General features: G+C 43.7%; 1 protein-coding gene across 5 annotated transcripts in view; it reads left to right on the forward strand.

Annotated features, from left to right (window-relative positions):
* Window positions 1-22,312, forward strand: part of LLGL2 (LLGL scribble cell polarity complex component 2) — a 128,898-nt gene that overhangs the window by 31,481 nt on the left and 75,105 nt on the right. For 3 of the 5 annotated variants that reach the window (XM_069752360.1, XM_069752362.1, XM_069752361.1), the window contains exon 2: window positions 12,024-12,126. In XM_069752360.1, coding sequence (XP_069608461.1) covers window positions 12,052-12,126 — 75 coding nt within the window. In that variant the 5' untranslated portion in view covers window positions 12,024-12,051. Of the gene's footprint in view, window positions 1-11,744; window positions 11,805-12,023; window positions 12,127-22,312 lie in introns of those variants that run through there. The other 2 variants (XM_069752359.1, XM_069752358.1) reach the window with 2 other exon arrangements.

Consider the following 22,312-nt stretch of genomic DNA (forward strand, 5'->3'; position numbering starts at 1 on the left):
CCCCCTGATGCACTGGGAGATACTCAGTGTCTTCACCCAGGGAGTAGGGAAAATGCAATTGCTGTGAGATAATGTAGTTATGGAATTTTTAATGCAAGTATATTAGAAATGAGTTTATATTGCAGCACTAAATAGATAGGGATTTAGAATAAAATGTATTTGACCTTCAGACCACCCCTTCAAGAATAGGTAATGGGTTAACGGTCACCTTAACCTTGACCACCTACAGGTTTAGTGCAGTAGAGGACTGTTGTGTGTATTGTACTATGTACAGGCCTCCTCATTGTGCTGTGTATGTCGCTACAATCCGAGATCTAATCTGCATTCTGGATGTCTGCCGAGTGCAGTAGACACACATGACCATTGGTGTAAGTAGCAGGAATAAGAGCTAAAGCTGGCTATTCCAGAGCTGGTGACAGTGCTGCAAGTTCCATAAACTACAGTAATTGTTCTGTGATTATTGGAACACACACATCTGCCATGTGTAAAAATAAATGTCACCTGAAGACGCTGGAGAGAGATGGGCAGCTGTAATGTTGGGATGTTATGGTGCAGTGCAGAGTTCACACCTTTCCTACATAAAACCTCCTGTAGTCTACAGGTCACAGAGAGTCTCGGCTTCTCCCAGCTTCTACGCCCACTGCTGAAAGTGCAAACACACCCAGAAACCAGGGCTGCTGGCTCTGTGCCATCCCTTGCCATACAAGCTGCGAAACTCTACACTGGGTGTATGAGCCAGATGTGATCCGCCAATCATCCTGCTGTCCTATACCTTCTGCTGGCTCCGGTGTGCGCTATACAACTTCCCCTACAGCACACTATGTGCTGGGAATATTAGACAGAAAAATAGAACATTTTTATGTCATTAAAACTATTCTTGGTCAATAAACACATCAAGGAAACATTCTTTACAAGATGCAATAAAATAGATAATCCAGGCCTCAGTGTTGTGTAATCATGTATAGTCATGCACGTTGTAACTAGGCTATATTATCTGACTGGTCCAAGGCCTCATTCAGACGTACATTTTTTTTTTTTTAATGGAACACACCTATTATGATGGTGTATGGGGCTATTCACTTGTTCCTTGCCAAAATTACTGAGACCTGTTCTTTACCAACACATAGATGCAAAGAACTAATACAAGTCTATGGGTCCCTGAAAAACCCGGCTGCACTCGGATGGCATCTGTGTGCAGTCTGTGATGAACATTGCAGAGGATAGGAGAAGCTTTGTTATTTACTTTTCCACATGTGAAAATCATTCATGGTAAAAACTGACACTGACCAAACACTGATGACACTCTGATCCAAAACACTGACAAGTACCATTGTTTTTTGTGTACATAAACGCAAATTGTCTCTTCAGAGAGGAAGGACTAGAACTCTCATCGGACCGGGAGCGCCCCGGGTGAGTATAATTAACCTTTTTTTCATCTTTCAGGATACATCGGGGGCTTATCTACAGCATTACAGAATGCTGTAGATAAGCCCTTGATGCTGGTGGGCTCAGTTCATCTTCAATTTTGGGGGTGACACCTTTTAAGGGTTTCAGAACTTTTTTCTCACTTGTCATCCATGTACAGTCTTTTTTTTTTTCTTATTACAGCAACTATTAATCATTTACAAAACCACACACAGTTTTTTATGTTACAGAAATGTATGCTTGAAAAATAATGGATGCTAAACTCTGGCTCTGTGGCATCCAATATTTATTTATTTATTTATTTTCTGGTGCACTCGTAGACTTGGGTAAATCTCATCCAATTTACAAAAGAAAGTCGTGTACGCTGTGGTTTATTTATTTATTTTTTTTGGCCCAGATTTGGTCACTTAAAATCCCTCATCTGCATTGCTCCAATGAATAACGTTGGTCTGACTGCTGTCTGGTTTTTCCACGGACATCGCTCTGACCAAAAATACGGTTATGTGAACGAGCCCTTAAAGAGATTGTACAGTTGCATAAAAATATATGGTAATTATTATTATTATTATTTATTGTTATAGCGCCATTTATTCCATGGCGCTTTACATGTGAGGAGGGGTATACATAATAAAAACAAGTACAATAATCTTGAACAATACAAGTCATAACTGGTACAGGAGGAGAGAGGACCCTGCCCGCGAGGGCTCACAATCTACAAGAGATGGGTGAGGATACAGTAGGTAGGGTAGAGCTGGTCTTGCAGTGGTTTGGTCGATCGGTGGTTACTGCAGGTTGTAGGCTTTTAATTTGGTATTAAATGGTATTTAATTGTTTACATAAACTCAATGAACTTGCCAATGTACTCTGGCCTGGTCTGCAATCGTAGCACCCAAGAAGATTGCATTATGGTAGAAAATTCATAGATTAAGATCTTTACTTCTACTGGACCTCTCCTACTACCACCTTATCTTGAAGTTACTCCATAGTTCAAAAATAGTTTTTGGGGACCATAAATTAGTAGTATAATGCCAGAAGTCGCTCCTCTTTTTTTTTTTTCCTGGTATTGGAGTATTAGAGCATTGGGGTATGTGCACGTGTTAAAGGGCTTGTCTGGTCCAAATCGATGTGACTGCAGACATAAAAGCCCCCCAGCATGCGCACTGTGCTCTGCGGGGATTCACCGGTTTCAGACCCGGGACCGGAGGGTATGTATGAGTTATATGTACTCCCTGTCAGTGCATCTGTTCACAGGAAAAATGCAGTGGCAAAAAACCCCCCTTTTGTTTACTGTTTGGTGCGGATTTTTTCCCATTCATTAGTATGAATGAAATATGTTGCAAAAATGCTGAAAGAAATGACATGCTGCAGATATAAACCTGCAAGTCGTAACTAGGCTGCCTGTTCATGAGACACCAGGAAACCTTTCAGGTTTTGTGACAAATCTGCGCTGAAAAAACTCAGTAAAAATGTAGCCTACGGCTATGTTCACACGTTGCTTTTTGCTGCATTTTTTTCTGCAGGCAAAATCTTCTCTCTTGGCAGTAAAGAAACTGCTTTAAAAAAAGCGTGGTTTTTTTTTTCTGCGTTTTCCATTCTTGATAGTTTAGTGCTTGTTGTTCCTCAGGTTTTTGCACCAAAAACGCAGCAAAACCCGATGCCTGCGTTTTTGCTGATTTTTTTTTTTGCACTTATTGATTTCTATGGGTGAAAAGGTGAAAGTGACATGCAACAGCAGTTATCCAATTCAGTCACGAAAAGTGTGCCTGAGACTACTGAAGCCTCATAGCTTTCCTGGTATTGAAAAACTCAACATGTGAACACAGCCCTGGCATTATGGATCAGGACCCCAAGCCATACATACTGTAGTACATAGGCAGGATAGCTCATTCATGGTTGTGCTCCCTTCCTTGTGTGTGGGAAGAGACATGCTCCGCTGTTTAAATATTTTTTTAACTTTTGGTGCAGATTGCAGAAAGTGGATATAAAACATAGCTGGAATTCCTCTTTCAGGTCAGTAGGAGTTGCGCTGCTCGAGGACTGAACGTGTGTAAAGTTTGCTTGCTGTCTTCCCATCACTTCCCAATAACATGATACATATTTAGTGCACACATGTCCTGCACTGTTGTCGTTTACTACTGTGAGACTGGTGGTGACAAAGGGAGAATAGACTGTACTGAGCCATGTCTGTGACTGCTGCTTACCTAGAATCATACTTGGGGCCCTCTACTGTACCAAACGTGACAGAAGATCATGGCTAAGGAATGGGGCTGTATGTGATGATGGCGCTATCCATAATAGGAAAGGGTGTTTAACGTCTCTGTCATCATCTCTCTGCAAGCCAAACGGTAGATGTGCAGAATAAATATTTACATCCAGTCATTTAATACTGTCTCATCTGATCATTTTCTTTCATTTATCAGCCAAAAAAAAAAAAAATCTATCGCTTATCTATCTATCTATCTATCTATCTATCTATCTATCTATCTATCTATCCCATATCTATCTATCTTATGTCTATCCCATATCTATCATCTATCCCATATCTATCTATCTATCTATCTATCTATCTATCTATCTATCTATCTATCTATCGTTTTTACAGTGTGATACTGTCAAAAGGAAACAATCACCTGTGTATATTTATAGAGGTTTTGTCTTTTTGCCACAGGAATAAAAAATGCACCTCCTGAATGTAAATATGCAACACTTCATTAAGGTTAGGTTCACAAATTATTTTCTGCGTTTTTCTAATGCTTTTTTAGGCTAATTTTCGGCTGCATATTACAGCACTAACTAAGCTTGAGATTTCAGAAATCTCATGCACACAGCTTTTTTTTGTCCTCAGTATTTTATGCAATACCTTGTTTTTTTTATGCAAAATGCAGCATGTCAATTTTTTTTTTCAGCATTTTTACACCTTGAAAAAAATGCAATTATCAGTTTATCGTGTCAAAACCTGGTATTTAGTGCATAAGACGGAACCTGTTCATCAGCAAATGTACCACGAAAAAACACTGCAAAGAAATAGGACTGTGAAGTCTGTAAGCCAGGCAGTGCCTTTTTGCTCTGATTGGTGGAGTTTTTCTACTGAGCATGTGCAGAAAGTGCAGCACAGATTCATCTCCACTTAAAAGCAGAGACACTTACATCACGGACAGAACAGACATTTATAGGACATTTATTAACTTTCCTAAATTCTTATGGAAACATTTGCAGCGTATCCTGCATTGTACTACTGTACCCAATTTATTATATGTTTTAGGAGTTGGTCCATTTTATACTGACTCCACCAAAATGAACTCTGACTCTACAACCCTACAATAAAGGCAACAAAAAGCTAAGCAAAACTTTTTTTTTTTTTTTTTTAAAGCAAGTTTTTCTGCCAAGAGAGCAGGTTTTATCTGGGGGAAAAAACGCAGCGTGTGGACAAAAAGTAATAGTATTGCACCACATCAGTAACAGTGCATTACACCATGGCTAATATATTAAGTACATTTATCCACTTTTCCCCTACCAAATATAAAATTGGCTACTGTGCTCTTCTCCCAGCTGATTGGCCAATGTGCACTTCCTGCTCCGCCAATTCATTACAAATATCTGCCTCCCCACCCCAATCCATTACAAGTCCCTTCCTTTTTCTTCACGCTTTCACTACTTCATGTGGGTAAGTAGCCCAAAATGACCTCCTGCAGCTTCACTGCTGTTCTCTATTGTGGCCAGCGGACCTGCAGGAACGCTCTCTACCCACAATGTGTGACAATATGAGGGCCATCTAGCCTCCCCCCAGACTATCGGGCCCTGGGTGGTAGCCCAGATTGCCCTTTGTATAATCCACCGCTGACATGACCTACTATGGCACATTGAAGGGAACATACTTTTTGTCCATTGGACTTACACTATCATGTATTTTAAAGGCAAATTGTGACAATTGCTAGACCTGTTGCTTGGAACACTAGCAATAAGCGCTTATTTTGGCAACACCCAGGTGAACGTGGAAAACCATGGGGCCATTCGTGGGTGAATGAGCAATGTCGTTGAAACTAGTACAGTCTTGTCAACAAAACTAATAGAATACATTTTATTTTTTTCCATACTGCAAAATATAAAGCTGGAGAGGTTCACTGAACTGTGTGGCCAACTACAGTGGTGCACAGAGTGCATGTGCTTAGTTTGAGCAGACATTTTGTGCTGACAGATCCCTTTAAGGAAGGCAGCTTGAACTCACCCAATGCATGAAGGTGAAGCATTGCTCCTTTCTGGGTAGGCTATGTGCATGCAAATTTGACTATGGAATTTTCTGTGCAGATTCTGCATTTCTTGGCAGAAAACGCAAGTCAGAATCTGCGCCTTTTTTTTGGTCTGTGCACACGTTGCAGATTTTTGTTCGGATTTCTTCCTTTTTTTACCCCTGCAGATTTCTATTATGGAATGGGTGCAGAAACGCAGCAGTTCTGCACAAAGAAGTGACATGCTCCATTTTTGAATCTGCTGCGTTTTCTGTGCCGAATTTTCCGCACCATTAGCACAGCATTTTTATTTTGCCATTGATTTACATTGTACTGTAAATCACTGGCAGATCTGCAGTGTTTCTGCGCGGGAAAAAAAAGCTGCAGTTCTGCAGGAAATCTGCATCGTGTGCATATTCTGGGTAAATGATGGTTCTCCACAGTCCTTCTTGGTTTGGCTTTCTGCTGTGTGAACTATATGTGGTGATTACTCCCATTAAACTTGGATCTACTACAGTAGTAAAGTACACTTTGGTAGCCTGACAAAGGTAATCAACAATGAAAGGGTTGTCCCACAAACAATGTTCGTTTTAATCATTAGATCTTGGAATAATAAGTTCCACAATTACCGTATTTTTTGGACTATAAGACACACTTTTTTTCCAAAAGAAATTTGGGCGCAAACGGTGGATGCATCTTCTAATCGGAATATACCGTACTTACAATTAGTGAGGTGGCAGCAGGAGTTGGGCGCTTGTTCCTGTGGTCCGACGCGGCAGGGTGATGATCTCGCTCCCATCCCGGTGCTGCAGGCTCAGCGGTGGGGGGTTTCCAGTGACATTTTGTGAAAGCCCGGAGCCCGTGCACTTCCGTTGCCTCGATGCTGTGGCCTCAGGAAAATGGCAACGCTGCGTCACAACCTGGAATTTCAAGAACATGCCTACAACTGTGAACATTTGGTTTTCTTCTTATTTTGAAGCAAATAGGACAAAGTAACTGAAAACTTGAGTGTGCAGAACTAATCACTCCCCTAAAGTCAGTACTTTGTAGAGCCTCCTTCTGTGGTAATTACAGCTGCAAGTCACTTTGGATAAGTCTCTGAGCTTTCCACATCTTTCCCCTGGGATTTCTGCGAGTTAGATGGTTTCCTCTGGTAAACGGTAGAATATTTGTAGTACGTCCTGTCTATGTGAGCACAGGTCTGTCATCCACTTCGGTCCCATGTCTTTATTGGACCAAACTGATTTTTCATCCACTCTAAGTCAAGTATTACCTTGTGTAAGCTCCAGTAGTGGCAGGATTTTCTGTGGGAGTTTTTAGATGGCGTGGGCATGTTCATGCTGACAAACTATTTTTAATACGACTTCTACCATCTTAATTAAGTTTCAACCCTTCATGCGGGCTTGTTAATCTTTTTTTTACAAGTTTATAAATAGTTAAAGGGGTTTTCCTCTTTCAGAAACCTTCAGCCCGCAGGTTATATGAAGGGGAGGGAAAAGAAAAGCTTTAGCGGGTTGATAACTTGCTGATTGGTTGGTGTCCCACCGCTGGGGCCAGGGCTGATTTGGCACAATGGGGAACTCTAATCCACATTCCAAAATGCAGCTGCAAGTCTGTGGTCTTACTGCCGCTCTGTTCATTTTTTATGGGGCCTATGAAAAAAGCTGAGTGCAGGAATGAATGGAGCAATGGCTGACCATGCACGCTGTGGGGTCTCATCAGACTGGGCCCCACAGATCTTGAAGTTCTCACTAATATTTTTAATAGTTTATAACTTATTTTTGCTACACAACCCCTTTAAGACCCCATGCACATTAGACTAATACTAGTCAATAGCGACAAGTTCAGCTAACAGTTTAATGTCTCTCGATGTCTAGGGACAGAAAGCGTATCAGATTGTGGACTGCCGATCCCATCCCATGCCGATTTTTGGCAGCGGCACTATCAAAAAGAACACAGGAATGCTTGGCCAGCTTTCAGATGAACGATTAGGTGGACGATGGTTCACTCAATGTGCATGATGTGCTTTACCCTCACCAGGTCCAGTGCTCTACAGATCTGCTGCTCGGTCTCTGTTAGTCTGCAGTGCTGATGTCACGCTGACAGCCCTGCAGCCAATCGCTGAGCGGCACTGTATATGTAAACCGCTCATGCCGCTGTGCTTAGTGATTGGCTGACATGAAACCAGGGCAGCTGTGGAGACACATGTGCGGAGATCAGTCATTGGCTGCAGCGTTGTCAACTCGATGTCTTCACTGCAGCCATATTACAGAGACCCATGAGGCAAGGTAAAGCATAGTTTTATTTGTACAATTTTTTTCAGAAAGGGATATATTGACACTAGATGGTGGCCCGATTCTATCGCATTGGGTATTCTAGAAAATGCATGTCCACGTAGTATATTGCCCAGCCCACGTAGTATATTGCCCAGCCAACGCAGTATATTGCACAGCCCACGTAGTATATTGCCCAGCCCACGCAGTATATTGCCCAGCCACGCAGTATATTGCCCAGCCCACGCAGTATATTGCACAGCCCACGTAGTATATTGCCCAGCCACGTAGTATATTGCCCAGCCAACGCAGTATATTGCACAGCCCACGTAGTATATTGCACAGCCCACGTAGTATATTGCCCAGCCCACATAGTATATTGCCCAGCCCGGTTTGTCACAGGTGAAAAAATAAACATATACTCACCTTTCCGAGGGCACCTTGTAGTCCACGGCAGGTTCCGGTCCCAGGGTTGGTATTAGCGCAGGACCTGTGATGACGTCGCGGTCACATGACAGTGATGTCATGGCAGGTCCTTCTGCCACCGGAACCTGCAACGGAAGATGGCGGCCGGCGCGAGCTGCAACGGAGGGGTAGCAGGTTTTTTTTTTTTTTTAAATTATTTTTAACATTACATTTTTTACTATTGATGCCGCATAGGCAGCGTCAATAGTAAAAAGTTGGGGTTACACCGGGTTAATAGCGGCGGTAACGGAGTGCGTTACCTGCGACATAACGCGGTCCGTTACCGCCGGCATTAACCCTGTGTTAGCGGTGACCGGAGGGGAGTATGCGGGTGACAGGCACTGACTGCGGGGAGCAAGGAGCGGCCATTCTCTTCCGGACTGTGCCCATCACTGATTGGTCGCGGCAGCCATGACAGGTAGCTGGCGAGACCAATCAGCGAATGAATAACCGTGACAGAAGGACAGATGGAAGTGACCCTTAGACAATTATATAGTAGATGTGGTGTTTTTTCTGCGGATTTTTCTGCACCAAAAACCCGACTGTGGCGGAAGAGCGCTAAGAACAATTCTCACATTTCTTTTACGTTTTATATGCAGTTTTGCAGAATGTATTCATGCTTTTATTCACACTAATTTGAAAGGATTAAAAGTGCTGCGAAAATGTTGAAAGAATTGTCATGTTTTGTTTTTTTAATACAAGTGTTTATATGATTTCCGAAATCTCATTGATCTTTCCGGTACAGTAAGACATGGATCTTACACACCAAGTACACTGCAAAAAGGCCTCTTGTGAATATCCCCTAATATAGTATTTTGCACCAAGTTACTCCCTAAGGAGACGTACCCTGTTTCTAAGGACTTAGGCTGAGCTAGCTTTTACTCTGGAACTGTTCTCTTATGACGATGGGGTGAAATTCACTCGTTTATACCCAAATCTGTGTAATGGCAGCTTTTAGGTGCAGAATCCATGTGAAGGTGGCGATGCTCTTCTGCCTTTCCCCTGATGCTTCTGTATGTGAGGACTGGCAGTGCGTGTATTGTCTGCACTGAGCAGGCGGTGTTCTTCATGCCATGAGTAGAAGTATGAGACCTGCACGGACTGATCACATGTGAGCATCCTAAAAATAGGAGCGCAAGTGTGCAGCAGCCTCCCCTTCACCAGCCATTTGTAGCCGTCATCCTGTGACTTGTAATAGGAATGTGCACCGAGTCATTACGCACGGGCCTTTATGGGATTTGGCCAGTCTTTCTTGCTAAATGTATTCATTTCCATTGTAGTTTGTATTGGAAGCTGTGTCATTGAGCTGCCTTTCCTACCAGGAATTCTGCACCGAGTACCTGGATTACCTGTTGCATCATCCTCAGTAATAGTATGAAGATCCCAAGGTGAAGCATTGCCTCATCTGCCTGACAGCAAGATTTAGAGTAAACCTACAAGGGCAGAATACAGCTAAGAATTGCTTCATCTCATGTTAAGGAATAGCTATTTATCTACAGGTGCACCTAGTCATTAACGGGGCCTTGACTTTATAGCACTTACTAAAATATGTAAGTATTACAGGTTCTGCTCCTGCACTTGACTATACAGCTCATCTGTCCATAAAAATGGCTGCTAAAGAAGAACATGTGATATGCTTGTCCATCAGCCTCCAAATGAAAATCAACTTTCCCATGACCTGGGATTTTTCAGTTGGAGGAAACTGCTAGACTGATCTGGTCACATACTCCTCCGCCAGCAGCCATAACAAGTGCAGGAGAACCTATAGGTGCCACAAATTCATATGCCCAACACACTTATTAAAAAGGTGCTGCCCACTTTACCTTTATTTTAACAGCATCACCAAAATACGCCATTAGTATGAAATTAGTGGGGCTTTGGCACCTCCACTGACTGACTTCAGCAGCGGCCAGATGTATACAATGTAACACTCCACAGCTCCTACACTGTATAGTGGCTGCTCCCAGGTACTGCAGAATGGCTCATGTTTATTTGGGCATGGTAGAGCATTCCAGAAAACTGGTGCAGCACAAGAAAAGACTTTGAGATGAGTAGGAGATTTAACTTAGAATCGTGGATCTTTATGCAACATGAAGAGCATGGTTAAGGTGGTACACAGAGATGAAGGAGATGATGTAGGCAAGTGTTGCACTATGGAGAGATTTGTAGATGATAGTAATAAGTTTGTATTGTTTTCTACAGATGGGCAATCAATGCAATTACTGGTACAGGGTGGAGGAGTCGGTGCAACAGCTGTACAAAAATGAGCCGGGTGCTCCATTAAGGATAGATTGGAGAGAGAGAGGTTTGAAGGGAGACAGATTATTCATGAAGTAATGGGAACCTGTCATCAAACAAACTTTGTGTGTAAATTTTCCTGGATATGTAGTAGTAATCCACAAGTACATACCGTCATTTTAAATATGTGGTTTTATTACTGGATATTTGGCTGCATGGAGAAAACGTGTTTCTTACACAGTAGAAAGCACACCTCTTGCTCCTTGACTGACATCCTGCTCAGTAAGATGTCAGTCATGGAGCCGCAGTGATTACAGCGCACTAACTTGACCCTGGCGCTACCCAAATAATTTGAAGTGAGTGGCTGCAGGGAGGATACAACTTTTTTTTCTCCCTGCAGCCAAAAATCCGGTTAGTCTGCCACATATACGTAAAAGGTTATGAACTTGCAGATTACCAGTATGTTGACAGGTAAATACCAGGTTTTGATAACCGGTTACCTTTTAAAGTAATGAAGACAAGATATGAAACATGTGAAGAGAGAGAGAGAAAAAAAAAGAACAAGTTCTTATTTTGGAGACCAGTGAAGACTGGTAATTAGTCAAGGCAAGCAGTTTGATGTAAGGGACTCTGGACCTCATTTATTCTGCTGGCTAGACTATCCTCCTCTCTGTATTGGGTCGTCTGCCTCATCCTAGATTTTCTCCGCTGCCTGTTGCTTCGTGCCAGATGCATAGGTCTAGGCGGCTGTGACTCGCCCACCTTCATGTTTCCCCACAGACATGAGCGCAGGGGGCCACAATGGCTGTCGGGTACTGTTGTTTTGTTTATATGCCGTAATCTGTGCAGAGATCAGTGGAGGAAGCTACATGCGGCAAACTCTGCTCACACAGAGGAAATGCTCTGCTCATAAAGTGGTGTTTGTTTTCAGCCATTATTAATATTACAATGTGTTCTGTCTGGAACAGACGGGTTAGAGAAGTGGTAATCTCGCCTCCAGTCCCTGCCGCCAGCGCTGGGGGTAAAGGTCCGGGGTGTGCAGCTGTCACTTGGGTTAATGAGTAACATAGTCAGCAGCCAGCTCTATATGCTATACTGCATGCGTAGCCTCCAAATTCAGCCGAACCGTCCTCTGAAAATACATCGGATTTCCCCAAGAGCTGTCGACGTGTGCCATGTGTGTAAAAGTAATTACTGGGCGTCTTTTGGGCATCTGTATGGAATTCTCAATGGCGGCACCCATGACCCTAGTGGTGCTGACCGGATTCATCTATGTTTCCCCAATGCTTGTGTTGTCAGTTGTGGTTGTATAATGCACATCTGTACTTGTAACGTCCGTGATCTTGGTTCTGCATCCATCTTGGAGATTTTTCATTTGCCTGTGTTGAATTTTCAGGGTGTCGCTGAGCTCGGGCGCTGCAGAAATGAAACGCTTCCTAAGGTCTGGTCAAGACTCTGTGAGGGAGAGGCTGAAAAGGGACCTGTTCCAGTTTAACAAGGTGACGTGGGCTTAACACTCGGCAGGGGGTATCGGACGTGGTGCCGCAGACTGCGACATGTCTGCATGTATGTATACGTGGCGGGATTCTTCTGACTGCTGTGGCTGGCTTCCTATATTTCATCATATGAATTATTTATTATTTGTGCCACACTGTGACCATCTGCTGCTTCATCTCTCAGCTCAAAAGTGGATTTCTTGTTCACACATGAATGATGGTTATACAGCAGAGAGCCGCATCATAAAAGCACATAGTACTGTCTAAAGAGGATTAACCTGTCATCTCATGTCTTAGTAAACCATTTTATTCACAGCGCAATATCCATTTTCTTTTTTTTAAATTTTTATAAAGAACTTTGCATTGTGCCATCAGTCTCTTGTTCCTCCTGGAAATATATGAAAAAATTGACCACTAGGGGCCTTATTTCTTTGTCAATAAAGAATTTGCACAGCGTCATTTTGTCACCACTGATTTGAGTGGGAAAAGACAAGTATGATTAACATGGGAAATGGTAACACTAAATTTAGTCTTGGAGTTCCAGGATGAGCAACCGAGGAACAACAGAATGCTATAGTCTAAGAACGAAAGCTGTGTAATTGCTTATTTATTGGTAATCCAGACCTGTCGGGAGAGCTGATCGCTCCTCTTTAGAGCACCACTTCTGCGGTTTTTTTTATTGCACTTCTGGAGTGGTGCTTTAACTGCAATTGCCCTGCTCCCTGTCTCGTACTCACCTGCTGCCGCCTTCATCGTGCTCCTGCCGGTCTCTGGTGAAGTGACCTGACGGCAGCTCCAGTGTTTCATGGAGCCTGACGGAGGTCCCTTTTCAATACATCTGAGAGCCTCGTTCTGGCTCTAGGTTGCATTGAGCTGTTGTGACGTAACGTCTGACTTCTGGCCAGTCAGATGGCGCCACGGAATCAGAGCGGCATCGGCAAACGGTGAAGCCGCTGGAAAGTCAGTATATGAACGGGGGCAGGAAACTTGAATTTAAAGTGCCGCTGGAGTGGTGCTTTAAGAAGCAATTGTAACAAAACCAATATGTATGCGACTAGAAGAACGGAAGTGCAAACCATAGTGTTTACTAATTTTAAAAGGATTGTGTCACCACCTTTGACCTATCTATACTATTAATATGGGCATCCTGGTTATAGACTTCGGAAAAAAGTCCTACCTGTATGCCTCCTATCAGATAGTTTGTTAATAAGTAGGGATCAGCAAATAGCTTTGGAAAACTCCTTATCCAAATAGCTATAACGCTTCCCAGATAGCTGCCTCAGGAACCCGGATACCCGATAATCAGCTGTTCGGCTCCGCCGCTGCATATGTCGCAGCTATGTGACAGTCACAACACATGCATACAACATACCACAGCCTGTTTGTTTGGGCTCTCCATGCATGTGTTGTGACTGTCACACAGCCATTTGTGGTCTCAACCTAGGGCCTCCTCTCCTTTTCTTGAGATGCCATCCTCCTTCCCTGTTTCGTGTGGATGACGCATCCTACGTCATCCACAGGGTCCAACATTGCGCTCCTGTGCAGGCGTATTTCTTTCTGTCCTGTCGAGGGCAGAGTAAAGTATATGTAAATATACTTTATAGTAAATGTAAAATATGGGGCAAGTGAGTGAAGGATCAGTAACCTGTCCTAAGCCTATACAGATGCATATGTAAGCAGAGCACCAAATAAAGCCCCGCCTGCAGGCCCGCCCCTGAGCACCACATAAAACCTGCCGACAGGTAGGGAACTTGGCACCTATACAATTGATACCTGGACTGTAGCTTTTAGTGGTCTGGTTACAGTTAAAAAAAAATAAAAATAAATAAATAAAAATATATATATATATATATATATATATATATATATATATATATATATACATACATACATACATACATACATACATACATACATACATACATACATACATACATACATACATACATACATACATATACACACACTGCTGAAGAGCCCGGCGTTGCCTGGGCATAGTAAATATCTGTGGTTAGTTATAGCACCTCACTTCTCTTATTTTCCCATCACGCCTCTCATTTTCCAAATCACATCTTTCATTTTCCCCCTCACATCTCTCATTTTATCCCTCACACCTCTCATTTTCTCCCTCACTCCTCCCATTCCCCCCTAACACTTGTCATTTCAACCTCACATCTGTCATTTTCCGATCACTCCACTATTTTCCCTCACTCCTCTCATTTTGCACTCACACCTTTTCATTTTAACCTCACACCTCTCATTTTCACCTCAGTATATACATGTTTGTCATCTCCCTTATATATAGTATACACCTGTATGTCATCTCCTGTATATAGTATATACCTGCTGTGCGTCATCTCCCCTGTATATAGTATATACCTGCATGTCATCTCCTCCTATATATAGTATATACCTGTGTCATCTCCTTCTATATATAGTATATACCTGTATGTCATCTCCTCCTGTATATAGTATATACCTGTGTCATCTCCCCTGTATATAGTATATATCTGTCATCTCCTCCTGTATATAGTATATACCTGTATGTCATCTCCTCCTGTATATAGTATATACCTGTGTGTCATCTCCTCCTGTATATAGTATATACCTGTGTGTCATCTCCTCCTGTATATAGTATATACCTGTATGTCATCTCTCCTGTATATAGTATATCTGTCATCTCCCCTGTATATAGTATATACCTGTGTGTCATATCCCCTGTATATAGTATATACCTGTGTCATCTCCACTGTATATAGTATATATCTGTATGTCATCTCCTCCTGTATTAGACCTCGTTCACACGTTATTTGCTCAGTATTTTTACCTCAGTATTTGTAAGCTAAATTGGCAGCCTAATAAATCCCCAGCCAACAGGAAGCCCTCCCCCCTGGCAGTATATATTAGCTCACACATACACATAATAGACAGGTCATGTAACTGACAGCTGCCGTATTTCCTATATGGTACATTTGTTGCTCTTGTAGTTTGTCTCCTTATTAATCAGATTTTTATTTTTGAAGGATAATACCAGACTTGTGTGTGTTTTAGGGCGAGTTTCGTTTGTCAAGTTGTGTGTGTTGAGTTGCGTGTGGCGACATGCATGTAGCGACTTTTGTGAGATGAGTTTTGTGTGGCAACATGCGTGTAGCAACTTTTTGTGTGTCGAGTTGCATGTGACAGGTTAGTGTAGCAAGTTGTGTGCAGCAAGTTTTGCGCATGGCGAGTTTTGTGTGGTGCCTTTTGAGTATGTGCAAGTTTTGTGTGAGGCAACTTTTGCATGTGGCAATTTTTCCGCGTGTGCAAGTTTTGCGTGTGGCGAGTTTTCCATGAGATGAGTTTTGCACTTGTGGCGAGTTTTGCGTGAGCCTAGTTTTTGCATGTGGCGAGTTTTGCGCGTGGCGAGTTTTGAGCAGCGACTTTTGTGTTTCGACTTTTATGTGGTGAGGTTGGTGTATGTATGGTGAAATGTGTGCTGAGGATAATGTGTTCAAGCACGTGGTAGTGTGTGGCGCATTTTGTGTGTGTGTTCATATCCCCGTGTGTGGTGAGTATCCCATGTTGGGGCCACACCTTAGCAACTGTACGGTATATACTCTTTGGCGCCATCGCTCTCATTCTTTAAGTCCCCCTTGTTCAGATCTGGCAGCTGTCAATTTACCTCCTACACTTTTCCCCATTATGTAGATAGGGGCAAAATTGTTTGGTGAATTGGAAAGCGCGGGGTTAAAATTTCACCTCACAACATAGCCTATGACGCTCTCGGGGTCCAGACGTGTGACTGTGCAAAATTATGTGGCTGTAGCTGCGACGGTGCAGATGCCAATCCCGGACACACACACACACACACACACACACACACACACACACACACACACACACACACACACACACACACACACACACACACACACACACACACACACACACACACACACACACACACACACACACACACACACTTTTTTTTTTTTACAATTAATAGGGCCTTGTGCACACTTGACATCACCAAAGGGGTCAAAGCACCATTACAACTCCTAAAATTTTGTGTATTGAGAGTTGTCATCTCTTGATTGCCTGAACTATACAGTGGCGCTTAGTGTTACACTGGCAAGAACTATAAGGCTGATTTCACATTTGCGTTTGTGTGCACAGCATACGATCCGCATGCGTCCCTATCTTTAACATGGTGTACGCGTGGACATGCGTTTGTATTCGTTCACATGCTTTTGCGTACGCATGCGTTTTTTCGTGGTGTGCGGCGGGGCGTGGCGAACACATGTTGCAATTTTGGAAGCGTAAAAAAATCAGTCAAATATGCGCATGCGTATGAGTGCGTAAAAAAGCGCATTACCGTCTATGGGAATGCATGTGTTCGATGCGCTTGCGTACTTCAGGCTGCACATGTCCAAGAACTGTTTTGAGACACGCCGTCCTGGAAATAAGGAACGCATGCACATAAAAAGCGCAAACGTAAGGAAAAATGCATACAAACACAGCGTTTTTCTGCCGTCATGCGTAAGCTGATGCGGATAAAAACGCTGCGCTAGCATGTCTTTGGTTGCGGATGATGCGCTGCGCACAGAAACTTAAATTATTGAGTGACAGGCGCAGAGCAAAACCAGCAATGACTGAGCGCGGCTGCATTGTTCACGCAGAGCTGTGATTGAGTCTAGTGCTGTCAATGAAAGTGACAATCCACAGCTCTGCCCCTCTACACTGACACTGCTGCCGCGCTTATAGTGTCATTGTTGCCACTCGGCACCAGATACTGCCTGCAGCTGCTACTCCTCAGTACTGTACTGCCGGCAGTAACGGAGTGTGGCCGCAGTGCACGGCTTGTTCTTTGTCAACCAAGTACAAATTCAGGGGCACAACGTTGCACCAAAATGCAATTATTTGCAGACAAAAAATTAATATATTTGTAAATATATAAAATTCATATTGTTATACCTACAAAACCCCTAACGGCTATACTACATGTATGATTTTTATAGGGGCTAAGTTCACTATATACCTTTAAAAGTGTTTAGTTAGCCTCAGGGCTGTGGAGTCGGGAGTCAGTATACATTTTGGTGGAGTTAGTCGGTATAAAATGGACTGACTCAGACTCCTAAAATATCGAATGCTATACGCTAATGTGACTCTGGCCTTAAGGTACCGTTGCACTAAACGACTTACCACGATCACGACCAGCGATACGACCTGGCCGTGATCGTTGGTAAGTCGTTGTGTGGTCGCTGGGGAGCTGTCACACAGACAGCTCTCTCCAGTGACCAACGATCAGGGGAACGACTTCGGCATCGTTGAAACTGTCTTCAACGATGCCGAAGTCCCCGGGTAACCAGGGTAAATATCGGGTTACTAAGTGCAGGGCCGCGCTTAGTAACCTGATATTTACCCTGGTTACCATTGTAAATGTAAAAAAAAAAAAAAAAAATACAGTACATACTCAAATTCTGATGTCTGTCACGTCCCCCGCCGTCAGCTTACCGCACTGACTGTGTCAGCGCCGGCCGTAAAGCAGAGCACAGCGGTGACGTCACCGCTGTGCTCTGCTTTACGGCCGGCGCTGACAGTCAGTGCAGGGAAGCTGACGGCGGGGGACGTGACAGACATCAGAATTTGAGTATGTACTGTATTTTTTTTTTTTTTTTTTTACATTTACAATGGTAACCAGGATAAATATTGGGTTACTAAGCGCGGCCCTGCGCTTAGTGACCCGATATTTACCCTGGTTACAAGTGAACACATCGCTGGATCCGCGTCACACACGCCGATCCAGCGATGACAGCAGGTGATCAGCGACCAAAAAAAAGGTCCTGATCATTCCCCAGCGACCAACGATCTCCCAGCAGGGGCCTGATCGTTGGTCACTGTCACACATAACGAGATCGTTAGCGGGATCGTTGCTACGTCACAAAAAGCGTGACGTTGCAACGATATAGTTAACAAAATCGTTATGTGTGAAGGTACCTTTAGTCCTCCTTACAGGTCAGATATCGGTCAGTCTATTGTCCCGCTGACAACAATCTTTCTTGACTCTTCCATACACAATAATGCTCGGCTGATGGCTGTTGTATTTTCTGAGAGTTGCTTCTTTGGCAGTGGCTTATCTCCCCAGCATCTAAAGTATCTGGACGTCTTAAATCCGGCACGCTAGATCCTTCTTGCCCTGACTAGTGATGAGTGAATATACTCGTTGCTCGGGTGCACTGCACTCCGAGTATTTGTAACTGCTCAGATTATGTTTTCGATGCCTCAGCTGCATGTTTTACAGCTGCTAGCCAGCCTGAGTACATGTGGGGGTTGCCTGGTTGCTAGGGAATCCTCACATGTAATCAAGCTGGCTATTAGCTGTAAATCATGCAGCTGCTAAATCTAAACTAAATCTCCGAGCACTCACAAATATCCAGAGACCACCCGAGTGTGCTCTGGAAAACCCGAGCAACAAGCACACTTGCTCATCACTAGCCCTGACATCTACTGGGGAAGAGTTGGAAGGCCCCCCCATTACAGATTAGTGTTGTCCAATCCCACCATTATCGGCAGGTTAGCCTTGTGGTAATGAAAAACATGATGGCCTTTAGGCTATATTAACATGTTGTGTTTTTACACGTCTTTTTTTTTTTTACTTGCAGGAAAACCTCTGCTCTCATGCAGTAAAGAAGCTGCTTACAAAAAGTAGCTGTTGCTGCATTTTTTGCTGTGGTTTTTACTGTGTTTTTCAGGATCCTAACGTTCAGCTTTGCTTCCACTACAGAAGCATGAACACTGGTCACCAATATAAGACCTATGTGAAACCATAAGACCATTTTTGGAAAATATAACAGTGGGGTGACTTGGTGGGGAATAGTTTACCAGATGAGCATAGCATTGTTTGTAGGACAATGTTTACTTTCACACTTCAGTAAGCCATGGGCATTGTTCAATTTCACACCTAATGCTTACTTTACACACATCACTAATTAAACTGTCCTAATCCTAAACTGCCATTTCTCAACTGCCATGATCATCAAGACAATATGGTTTAAGCTTGGGTAAAAATCACAAAAATAAATGTTTCACATACTCCTGTACCTGTTTTCTTTCATTAAAAACGCAGCAAAACCTGATACCTGCATTTATTGCTGCGCTTTTGCACTTATCAATTGCTTTCTATGGGTATAAAACGCTTCAAAAACGCTGAAGGTGACAGCTGCATTTTCCAAAAAACAAGGTATTGCACAAAATGCTGAGGACATAAATACAAGCGCTGTGCATGAGATTTCTGAAATCTCAGACTTTGCTGGTACTGTAAAACAAAGCTGAAAATTTGCATAAAAAAGCATTTTAAAAAATGCTGAAAAAATGCAACGTGTGAACATAGCCTTATGTTATATGCCCTCACTAAGGAACTGCTGCAGGTTTGACGTAGCATATTTATATGCAGTGTCAAACCTGCAGCATCCAGATGTTACAGCATAGTGGATAGGATCCCATGATTACTATGTGTCCACAGACTCCTACGGATCACCCGCAGAGATGGACATGTGGCGCCTCTTTCCAGACTGCAGCATATCTATTTCTCCTCAACAGAAATTTCATCAACAGAAATGTATTGTATGCTGTAAGTCCGTTCAGTGAGTACATGCGTGTTTACCTGCATTCAGTAGAAGGCAGTGCTTGAGACACAGCAAAAATATGCTACCTCCAAATTGCTGCAAGTTCCGAATCGTGGGCACCCTGCCTTAGGCCTGTCCCACACATCCAGATTATTCCGGTACCGGAAAAATCGGTACCGGAATTATCCGTGTCCGTGTGCTCATGTGGCACATCAGTGTGGCACACATGCGGTATCCGTGTGCCGACTGGGTACCACACGCACCGTGCAGTAGACAGTGCTACAGTTGAGCGCTGTCCCCTGCATCTGGTGCTGAAGCCGCCATTCATTTCTTCTCTCCAGCAGCGTTCGCTGGAGAGAAGATATGAAAAATCTTTTTTTTTTTTTGGTGTTCAAAAAAAAGATCCCGGCTCCCTCGCTGCTTCCTCTCCAAGCCGCAGCTTCTCCTGTATGAGCGGTCACGTGGTACCGCTCATTACAGTGGTGAATATGCGGCTCCACCCCTATGGGAGGTGGAGCCGCATATTCATCACTGTAATGGGCGGCACCACGTGACTGCTCATACAGGAGAAGCTGCGGCGAGGAGAGGACGCAGCGAGGGAGCCAGGTAAGTATTATATTAACAGCGGGGGTGGGAGGGGGTTGGGGACAGGGATCTTTTTTTTTTTTTTTGAACAAAAAAAAAAAAAAAAAAAAAAAAAAGATTTTTCATATCTTCTCTTCTGGAGAAAAGAAATGAATGGCGGCTTCAGCACCACGCTGGGGGGACAGCGCTTACTGTAGCGCTGTCTCCTGCACGGCACACGGACATCATCCGTGTGCGGTACGTGTTTTACACGGACCCATTGACTTAAATGGGTCCGTGTAATACGTGCGCTGCCACGAACACTGACATGTCTCCGTGTTTTTCAAACGGACACACGTTCCGTGAAAACACGCTGACATGTGCAGAGACACATTGATTTTAATGTGTCTGTGAGTCGGTGTCTCCGGTACGTGAGGAAACTGTCACCTCACGTACCGGAGCCACTGACGTGTGAAACCGGCCTTAGAGTTTGTGGTTTCTTAGCTGACCAGAGTGCACATGGTTATCAAGACACTGGTGCAACTTTTGGCTCTATAGAGGGCATAAAGGGACTCTGTCAGCACAGAATGACTGTCAGCACAGAATGACTGTCAGCACAGAATGACTGTCAGCACAGAATGACTGTCAGCACAGAATGACTGTCCAAACCAAGTACAGGTTCCATCACCCCCCCCCCCCCCCCCTTTAAGCTATCTCTCTCATTTTAGGGCACATGCTCTGCAGTCATACAGATGCATGGTGTATATGTTAGTATGCCTACTTTTCATACTCATTAAAGATTGGTAGTTGTCTGCACGGTAATGTACCTGCCATACTGGTTTTATTACAATTCATTGATGGATTATATACATGTTTTCAGGCATGATGCCAAACCACAGTAAGGGTATGGTGACGTGTTTGCTGTGGCTTTTCCTTGCAAAAAAAACCGACGTTTTACAGTAGAAGCAAAATAAATGTTTTTTTTTTGTTTTAATAGAATCTCATGCACATGGTACGCTTTTTTTTAACCCATTCATTTAACCCCTTTTCGACATGTGGCTTAATGGTAAACACGTGTCTGACTCTCCCTGTTTGGTGCGGGCATGACAGCTGATTTTTATAGCTGACATATGCCTGGTAACAGCCGCTTGTGGAATCTCAATCCACCCGGGGCTGTTAACTAGTTAAATGCCTCTGTAAATCTCTGACAGCGGCATTTAACTTGTGCTTACAATAAGTGCGTCACTAATCCCGCCCATTGGGGACTCCGTCACATGATCGCATGTCACCGATGGGTCGGCATGACAACCCGAGGTCTGCAGCAGACCTCTATGATTGTCATTGCCAGATTGCTATGAGCACCGCCCCGTGGTCGTGCAAGCGAGCATTTCTGTAGCACACAAGCGATCTGATCATCTCCGGTTTGTAGCAGAGGTTATCAAAGTACTGCAGCATCTAGTCTCCCATGGAGACTATTGAAGCATGCAAAAAGTGAAAAAAAGTTTTTAAAAATTAAAAAAAAAAAAAAAAACCATATGTACTTGAGTATAAGCCGAGAAATTCAGCCCAATTTTTTTTTTTTAGGCTTAAATTGCTCCTCTCGGCTTATACTCGAGTCATTCCCAGGGGTCGGCAGGGGAGGTGGAGCAGCAGCTGTGTAATCATACTCACCTGCTCCTGGCGAGGTCCCTGGTTCCCCGGAGCTGACAGCTTCTTCCGCTCATTACAGTACCGCTCATTACAGTAATGAATATGAACCCCACTCCACTCCCATAGGGATGGAGCTGCATATTCATTACTGTAATGAGCGGTACCATGTGACCGCTCACTACAGGAAGAAGCTGCCGGGGAACCAGGGACACCGCGCCAGGAGCAGGTGAGTATAATTGAGTGCACAATATTCACCTGCTCTCCGTTCCGCCGCTGCGTCTTCCCCGTCCTCTGCACTGACGCTCAGGTCAGAGGGCGCAATGACGAGATTAGTGTGTCCGCCGCCCTCTGCCTGAACAGTCAGTGCAGAG

This window comes from Ranitomeya imitator, chromosome 2 (assembly GCF_032444005.1).
Source record: "Ranitomeya imitator isolate aRanImi1 chromosome 2, aRanImi1.pri, whole genome shotgun sequence".
NCBI lineage: Eukaryota > Metazoa > Chordata > Amphibia > Anura > Dendrobatidae > Ranitomeya > Ranitomeya imitator.